The sequence below is a fragment of the Lepidochelys kempii genome, chromosome 8 (genome assembly GCF_965140265.1).
Source record: "Lepidochelys kempii isolate rLepKem1 chromosome 8, rLepKem1.hap2, whole genome shotgun sequence".
NCBI lineage: Eukaryota > Metazoa > Chordata > Testudines > Cheloniidae > Lepidochelys > Lepidochelys kempii.
Genome location: NC_133263.1, coordinates 105,494,276 through 105,502,837, shown reverse-complemented (window position 1 = coordinate 105,502,837; position 8,562 = coordinate 105,494,276). Strand labels below are relative to the sequence as shown.

At 57.1% G+C, this 8,562-nt stretch overlaps 1 protein-coding gene across 2 annotated transcripts; it reads right to left on the bottom strand.

The window, feature by feature from the left end:
• Nucleotides 1-1,825: 1,825 nt before the first annotated feature.
• Nucleotides 1,826-6,930, bottom strand: DYNLT4 (dynein light chain Tctex-type 4). 2 transcript variants are annotated; one of them, XM_073358284.1, is made up of 2 exons: nucleotides 6,870-6,930; nucleotides 1,826-2,678 (listed from the first exon to the last, which is right to left on the bottom strand). In XM_073358284.1, the coding sequence occupies exons 1-2, from the start codon at nucleotides 6,914-6,916 to the stop codon at nucleotides 1,934-1,936; spliced, it is 792 nt and encodes a 263-aa protein (XP_073214385.1). In that variant the 5' UTR covers nucleotides 6,917-6,930; the 3' UTR covers nucleotides 1,826-1,933. The 2 variants fall into 2 exon arrangements, with proteins under 2 accessions (XP_073214385.1, XP_073214386.1); XM_073358285.1 differs by lacking the exon at nucleotides 6,870-6,930 and adding an exon at nucleotides 5,219-5,335.
• Between the last annotated feature and the right edge of the window lie 1,632 nt (nucleotides 6,931-8,562).

Genomic DNA, 8,562 nt, shown 5'->3' with positions numbered 1-8,562 from the left:
CCCCCCAAGGTGCAGTTTCCTTTGCCTGGTGCTTGCAGGGCAGTGAGCTTTGGGCAGCTGGCTAGCAAGGGGCTCCTCACCACTAAAACATGAGCACCAGCTGTTGGTTAACAGCTTCACCCCGCAAGGCAGGGAAGAACTAGCCCCATTGCGTGGATGGGGAGCTGGGGTGCTACCAGCTGAGAGCAGATCACCAACCATGTACATTCAAAAACCCTGAGATTGGCTTCACATCCTGAGATTTCAGACCTGAACCTGGCCTTCTGCCAGCTGAGCCAGGGGCTCCCCTCAGCTCCTGTCTTGGTGCTTCTCTCCATGCTCTCGAGGGCCAGGAACTACCTCTGCCTTTTCGAATGGGAAGTAGCGACGCCCCCATAACCCCGTGCCTCCAGGAGCTGGGGCTTTGAGAGCCTTCAAAGGTGGGGCTGAACTAGGCTGAGAACCCAGCTCCCTCTGGCCCCGCTCCCCAAGTACCAGCCCATCCTTTCTCCCCAGGCTGCAGCTTTCCAGTCATTTCTAGCAGCTGCCGTCAGCACCCCCAGAATTCTCCTTTTCTTAGCCACCTCTCGCCCCCTTCCTGTTGCTTCCTTGCCGGAGCTGGCTCCTGCAGACCCCACTAGTACTGCCGGCGAGAGCTGCACCTGCCGCCTCCTGGGTGGGCGCCCGCGCAGACTGAGCTGGCATTGTCAGCGTCCCAACAAAGGGGCTGTTCTGTGGGTGGGAGGCTGCTGGCTGTGACAGCTACTCTCTCTGTCTGGGCCCCCGTGGGGGCTACTGCCAATGGGGGCAAGTGACGACGGAGCTGCAGGGCCCTGCTGTGGCCCTGACATGGCGAAGGAGGAGCCGGGCCCCTGTGCTCCGGCTGTGGGAGTTGGAGGCAGGGCTCCTGGTGAGCTCAGACCTGCTGGGTCGTGGAGCAAAGCTCCTCACCTCTCTGGTGCCCTGTGTCCTGCCGTGTCTCGCAGGGAGGCGTGGGGACAGGGTGGCGCTCAATACCTTGCCACTCAAGCCCTTTGGAAGGCTCCTAAGGCCTGGGCTTGGGTGGGAGGGTGTTGATGTCTGCCTGTGAGCACCCTTCCTTCTGGGTTGTGCTGGTCCTTGGCCTGCCCTTAGGGGCTAGTCACCCTCTGGCCCAAGGAACATGAGTTGGGACCACTGGCTCAGACCAGTCCCTTGTGGCTCAGGGCAGGCTGGACCAGCTGGGGGGCCTCCAATGCGCCCCTGTCCTCAGGGCTCAGCAGCAGCCTCTCCTACCACGGGAGTAGCCAGAAAGCCGGGGCTGGGAGGGTTCCAGGGACTTGCTCAGACCAGCCAGAGCTCTGTGCTCAGAGGGGCCCGAGCTTGCTCTCCTCCCTCGCTTTCCCAGCAGGACAGGCCACGATTCAGGCCAGCAGGGGATGCGGGCGTTGTGGCTTCAAGTCCCAGCTCTGTTACAGCCTCCCTGTGTGCCCTGGGGAAAGTCCTTTAGGCCGAGATTGCCAGACGTCGAAACCTTGTAGGCAGGCTTAACAATCTGAGCTTTCCTCTCTGCAAAAGGGGCAGAACGCCCCCACGCCTCCCCTTTGCCTGCCCTGTCAGTGCACACACTGAGCTCGCCCTCTGGGTCGTGCAGCGCCTGGCACAGCGGGGCCCCGAGCTCAGCTGGGGCCTTTAGCTGGTACGGCAGTCCCCATCGCAACCCCCCGACAGTGAGTGGAACCCGGGGAACAGCCCATTCTCTCCTGACCCAGGCCCCCACGGCAGCAAAGCACAAAGGCCAGGCTTCCCCATGCCGCCGGCCAGCCCCACATCTGGTTAAGAAATTACTGGTTGTGAGTTAACAGAAGCCCCGGAGGTCAGGGCGGGCTTCTCTTTATTTCTGGCTGGGTCTCTCCTGCCGTGCCGTCGGTGGCCGAGTGTGGCACTCGGATCCTGGCAGGAGCTGGCCCAGGCGCTACTCGAAGTACAGCCCGTGCACCGTGGCCACGGCAAAGAGGGAGGCGTTGACGAAGGTGGCGGAGGCCATGCTGTCGTTCTCCGGGTCCCAGAGGCAGCGGCTGGCCACCTGCAGGCTCTGTTGGCCCTGCTGGCCCAGGAAGACGTTACAGACCAGCTTGTAGCGGGGCGGGGTGAGGTCCTTTAGGCGGCTGCGGATGAGCTCAGACAGGCTCTGGGCCAGCTGCCCGCTCGTCACCGGGTTGTACTTGGCATCCCCCAGGTAACTGGTGAGGGTGGACTCCAGAGCCCGCTGGGCCCGGCAGGGGTCAAACTTACAGCCTTCGTCTGGCTGGGTCTTGTAGGTGTTCTCATACTGCGTCTCCCGGATGGGCTGGAAGAGGGGGAGCCCCGAGAAGCTCACCCGCCCGCTGTGCATCCAGGGGCCGATGGAGAGGCGCCTCCCTCCCATTGCCATGGAGACAGAGTTTCTTCGGCTGGTGAAGGGGGCGTTGGCGATGCTCATGATGGAGCTCCTCCGCGAGTGCAGGGAGGGCGGCTTCCCCTCCTCTATGCTCTTCAGCCGCATCAGGGGCCTGGGCGGGTTGTCCACTGAGTGAGAGCTGCGGCGGGTGGACAGCAAGCCCGCCCTCAGGCGTGCAGCCTCCGGGTTCTCTGACACTACTGCCTGGTTGAACTGGGCCAGAGCCTCCTGGAACAGTGCTAGCGGCTTGCCTGCCATGCCCCCGGGGTGACACCTGGGTCTGGGCAAAGAGAAGAGCAGTGCTGGCAAGTTACTCCGCTTCCACCACCCACCCAGCTCATGGCCTGCCTGGGCGCTGGCAGGCAGGATGCCTGGGCTCAGCCTGCTCAGGGTTATGGCGACTAAAGCCTTCCCATAGCGGTGCTGGAAATGGACTTGTCCTGCTATGCTCAAGGAGCTTCCACCACCAAATGAGGACGGGGACCTGGTACTGACAACCATTGGAACAAGGGGCCATCTCCCTGGTGCAGCGAGACCTCGAGGCATGTTCCCCACAGCCCTGGATGCTCTTAGCAAAGTGTCTGGGACCATCAGCGAGCCTGAGCGAGCGGCTCCTGCTTCCAACCCGCATAGCGCAGGAACCCCAGCGCCGGAGCTGCCTCCTGCAAAGTGCCCTGGCCTCCGCTAAGTGAGGTCCCTGGGAATCGCTCTCCCATTGGGCTGTGGTGGCGCTCTGGGGATAACGCCCACAAAAGCCAGGAAGGTCTGAGTTAATTCACAGACACATCAGGCATCTTCCAACTCCTTCCTGCTGCTTCCTCACACTCCCCCTTTTGTGTCTAGCCAGACTCTGCCTGTCCCTAACCCCGCTCTGAACTCCCCCGCGGCTGTAGCTTTAGCTTGTTATCTCAAGGCTGTTTCTATTCTGGTTCACTAGTATTTACTCTGCCCCCAAGTCCCTGCATTCCATGGGGAGCCAGACGTCTCCGCAGAGACCCAGGCAAGAGGAGCTGGTGTGAGAGCTCCCAGCGGCTGGTCTGTTTGACAGGCCGCTCGGGGGGCGGATGGCCACGAGCCGAACCCCTTTCACTTTGCGAGATGTGTAAGGAGCAGCTGTGCCAAGGGCAGCAAAGACAAGGACCTCCAAGAAAGGACAATTACTCAATCAAAGGGATGTAAACAAGGCCTGGAGGATGGTCCTGTTGCATGTGACTAGAGCATTTTAAACGGAGCACCAGCTCCCTTGGCTTTGATATGAGATTTCCTATTTTAGTCTCCTCAGGCCCATCACCATGGTATCTGGTGCCTTTGCGGTTGGGAACCTGTGAAATGGAAGCCGGAAAACTGGGTTGGATGGAACAAGCCCTGACCCAAAGTTCACTCTCCTTTACTGGGAGCGGTGAGGGAGTCTGGCTAACTTGCCCCTGGCGTTTCATGGTCACGGCTACTGCTGCACTTCCCAACTTGTGCCCAGAGTCAAGAAGCAGAAGTGCCAAGGAAGGAGGTTGACTTTCTGGGCTGTTTCCAGCCTCGCTGGATACAGGAAGTCTCTCACCCCTACGCCGGGTGTCAGGAGAGAGTCGGACTAAGGATCGGATCCTCTGGGGGCTGAGCTGGACCACACCTAAGAACTTCACTGAAATTCACCCATCACCCCCTTGCGAGTATGGGGTTGATGTTAACATGTCTCCCCTGGTTTTCAGTGCCATTCACTGTTACTGACCTGGGATGTCAAGCAGAGATGGGCACGCTCAGGGTTTTACCCCCTTTAAATGGACTAATAGGAAACAAATTCCAGCCAGAGACAGACAGGAGCCAGGATGGACGTGACCCCTCAGCACCTTCCTCTGGGTCAATGCACACACGTTCTCTAGTGCTTTGTCCAGCTGGCCCATGCAAAGAGCCTCCTTGTTTCTGGGGGCACCACTGAGAGAATATGTGGCCACCAAAGAGCCCCTGCTTCATCTTGCCAAGGGGTAGGCATCTCCCTGCTCTTTGAGTCAGTTGCAAATGCCCTGGGTATAATGGCAGAGAATCCAGCCTTGCAGTGCGCCTGGTTCTTGGGGAGTGTGAGCAGGTGAGTACACCACAGCAGGCCACGTCTACACTGGAGCTGGCGGTGTGATTCCCAGCCCCAGTCGACATACTCGTGCTAGCTGTCCTAGAGCTATCCATGGGGTGTCAGTGAGTTTGTACTTGGGGCGGCTAGCCCCTCCCACGGCTCACCACTGCCCATCCTGCCGCAGCTTCCTATTGATCTTAGCCTGCTGGCTCTCACCGAGCTCGCATGAGCGCGTCTACTTGAGCTGGGTGTCACACCCCCAGCGCTGAGTGTGGACGTAGGCTGGGACCCAGCCTCCGCCAACACCTAGGCGGGATCTCCCAGTCCCTGATCCTCTGCCAGTGAATTCAGTGGGAGCTTTACTGTGGAATCCAACAGGTGCCAGCTCACATCCCTTGTGCATTGAGGGTCGGTGGGTGGGTGTTCACAGGCCCGCAAGGGTCCGATGTACTATAAGCAATGCCGTGGGAACAAATACAGTCGCAGGGCACCTTGTTGCCCGCATCCCATCTGCACTGGGGTGTCTTCACGGAAACGAGGATCCCTGTGCATGCAGGAGAGGGACAGGGGAAGCCAGGGCAATATTATTTCTGAGCTTCACTCTCATTTGCTTTTTCCATGCAATGACTAGAAAATAAACGAGCCTGCAATTAATAATTGATCCTTCCCTTGGAAACAGCCCAAATGCAGTGGGCTGGAGTGGGGCGAAAGGAATTTGTGGTGTCACTTCAGCAGGCAAGCCTCGGGCGCGATCTCACCTGGCAGTGCCACCCGCTCCGATGGGGGGCTGCGGGATTGCTGGCAGGGTCACCGCCCCCCGGATCTGGGAGTGGAGATATCGCAGGGAAGAGAGCGAATGGCGGTTATCTCACCAGCGCTTGCACTGGCTTGCTGTGTGCTCCCCTGGAGCTCCCTGCCTGCTGGCTTAATACCCCCCACCCCCCCGCAGTAAATCATTGGCCTCTTTGATGTGACAGTTCAATGCAAGAGCCTTCAAAAGGGTGGGGGCAGGGCTGGGCAGGCTCAGGTCCGTGACTCTGTTGCCTGTACAAGTTCTGTGAAGCCCTGGTTTTTTTCTTCTTCTTTCCCTCTTCTGAATTTCGTGGCGTTTTGAGTAGCAGGGTTTGCTTGCTAGAAGGCAAGACCAGGCTGCCCTATCCCCTCCTCCGGCAGGGGCCGACGGGTCACCTACCCAGACCTCCAGCCCTGACTCCTGGGATCAGATCCCCGCAGGCACCCCCCTGCGCCCACGTGGCACCCCCGGGGCTAGACCTGACCCGCGGAGATCTAATGGCAGGATTGGGGCCTCGGTTGGGGCTGAGTTGAGGGTTTATTTGCAATTTTTTCTTTTTAAAGGGGCAGCAGCTCCCGGAGGGAGCCAATACCAGCCCTTGCCATGTGCCGGGGGTACCGCTGTCTTGTACCCCAACCCACGTCACGTGTCAGGGGATGGCAGCCAAGGAAGTCCCACCATCTCTTCCCAGCACTCTGGGGTGTTGTTACAGGCCCCCTCCTCACTCACCACTTTGGCCCTGCCCCCGCCCCCCCATCAAGATGTTCCCTCACCTCTCTGCCATAGACATAAATATTCACTAGTGCTGGCATGTCCCTGGCCGCTCTCCTTGACCAGCCCTAGTGGAGGGCAGGAACCTGGGAGTCCCACTTCACCCCAGATGCCTCTTTCCTCCCTCGTTGCTTTGGCCAACAGTGTCAGAAGGGGCGAGTGGATACAAAGGCCTTGATTTCCTGACCCTTCTGGAAATTCGGCTTTAAGGGGCTCTCAAGCCAGGCACCCAAAACCAGGGCTCACTTTTGGTAGATCTTGTCCCTGGTCTCTAAGTCCCCTGTCCCCTACCCCTCTCAGGAATGGATCCTTGCCTCGACCCTGCTTCTAATCAGAGCCGTATTCCTCTCTTCATCACGTCCTGCCCTGGCTATCACAGCACCTTCCATGGTCTCCTCTATCTCCACTCTCTGCACTTCAGAGGCTTCGGGATGCCGCAGCCCCACTGATCTCTGACTCTGAGGACCTGGACTCTCTCACCCCAGCCTCCGTCAGACTCCAATTCAGAATTGCCCGGCCTGGTTTACAGAGCTTGCCAGGACTAGTGCCATGGACCCTCCCAGACATCACCCCACACATCCTTCCCGCTTGATCACACTGCCCTTCGAATCTCCACGCTGCCTTGTCCTGCTGCCCCCCTGCCCTCCCTCACTGCATCCCCTGACCTTGTTCCTCTCCAATGCTGCATGCTCCTGGCCTCCTCCAACCTGCCTGATCACATCCACCCATCTACCTGGTCACATCCATGCCACTGCTCCCACCCACTCAGTCCAGTCTCAGCCCCCTCCTCTCGTCCCACCAGTACGCTCCTGAACTGGAGCCATGGCCTTCACCGCCAGACCTACCTTTCCCCCTCAGCTCCTGTGTGACTTTCCAGGAGGGGCCGGGACATTGTGTAGTAGGGACTCTGCCCAAAAATGAAAGGCATTGTGTTTATTTTGTAGTGAAACATTAGGTGTTGCTATGTGACACTGAAATCCTTTGGCCATCAGGCAGAATAGCTTTAACTCTTCGCTGCCCGGTCCCAGGAGCTCTCCTCTGCATTCTGCCGAACACACATGTTCTCTCTTTGGGGAGATATTTAAGAAAGTGATAAACTCCAACACAAAATCTATAGCTGTCTAGCTACCTAATCTAGCTACTTAGCTCTCCCCCATCCCTGTGGCATTGAGTGTGTAAACAAACTGCCCTGAACACTTGCGTGTGTGACTGCATGTGTAAACGCTAAAAGAACCAACTTTTATGGCGTATGATTGTTTTGTGGCCTGTATCTAGGTAGCTGGATCCCGACCAGCATTTGAGAGGGAAGCTGTCACCTCCGCTTTGCCCTCTGATTTAGACTTTGTACAAACAAACTTCGTACAAAACCTAAAGGCCTGTAGAAATGTTTCTATTAGTTAAAAGAAAAATCCGAGCAGAGTAGTTATTTTTAACCGTATAACTGCTCTCAGAAGTGTTTGCAACCCAACAGTGCCCTTCCAGAACCCTGACAGTAGTGACCAGGATTTCATTCTCTTTTATTGGCCAAAAAAAGAGACACGCAGAGTGACCAAACAGCAGAACTAGAGAAAAGCTCAATGGGTTTCTAAAATTCTTTCCTCTTTAATAATCTGAAGTGTTGTTTGTGACCCAGAGAAGGACACATATTACCGAGGTGTGCTTTTAAGCAAAGTGTGTCCCTTTAATTATTATTTATAATTTCTATCCCCCTAGCACGTAGGGGCTCTTGTCACAGACCAGAACCCCACTGCGCTAGGTGCTGTTTACACTAGCCCAGAACACAAGTGGTTCCTCTTGAATAGCGGCAGCCTCAGTCAGGGCGTCTTACATTTCGCCATGTGGCCAATAGGCCCTTCACAGCCGCTGCGTGAGGGCAAATCCAGGACCATGCGGCAGGAGCTCCTGCCCTGGCACAGTTGATTCAGTCAAGCGTTCTGCTTCCTGCAGTTGCAGAACAGACGAATACTCCATCCAGCCCGCTGTCCTGTCTTCAACACGGGTCAGAGCTGGACGGGTTGAAGAAAGACAGGGCCGTCTCTCATGTCATGATTCACCTTGCTGGTGATTATCTTCTGCCCTGAAGCATGAAAATTGATAGCCTTCATGCTTCCATCCTAGCATGCACTGGTGATGATTTAGTTGTTCAATGCACTAAACTAGTGAGGAGAGGAGTGAACGGCCTTGCAGGTCTCTCTCTCTCGCCTCACTTTTTTATAGGGCCCTGCTCACTGTAGCTGCCAGGAGGTTCAAGGTGGACTCTGCTCTCACCAGCCGTGGGTCACTTAATTCAGCCCTGAACCAAAGACTGGAGATGAGGGAGAGAGAGGGAAAAGGAACAAATCCAAATTTCAGGCAATCTGGGTTCCTATGGACACCCAAAGGGGGTACCCCCCATAATCATGTCCCTATGTCTCGCTAGGGTGGCAGCAAGTTTCAAGGGTAAGATGAATGGGGTGGTTCACACCTACTTGGAGTGATTGTTTCAGGCTGTCTGCAGACTCAGGCAGGTGTCAGTTACAGTCAGGTCACGTTGTCAAG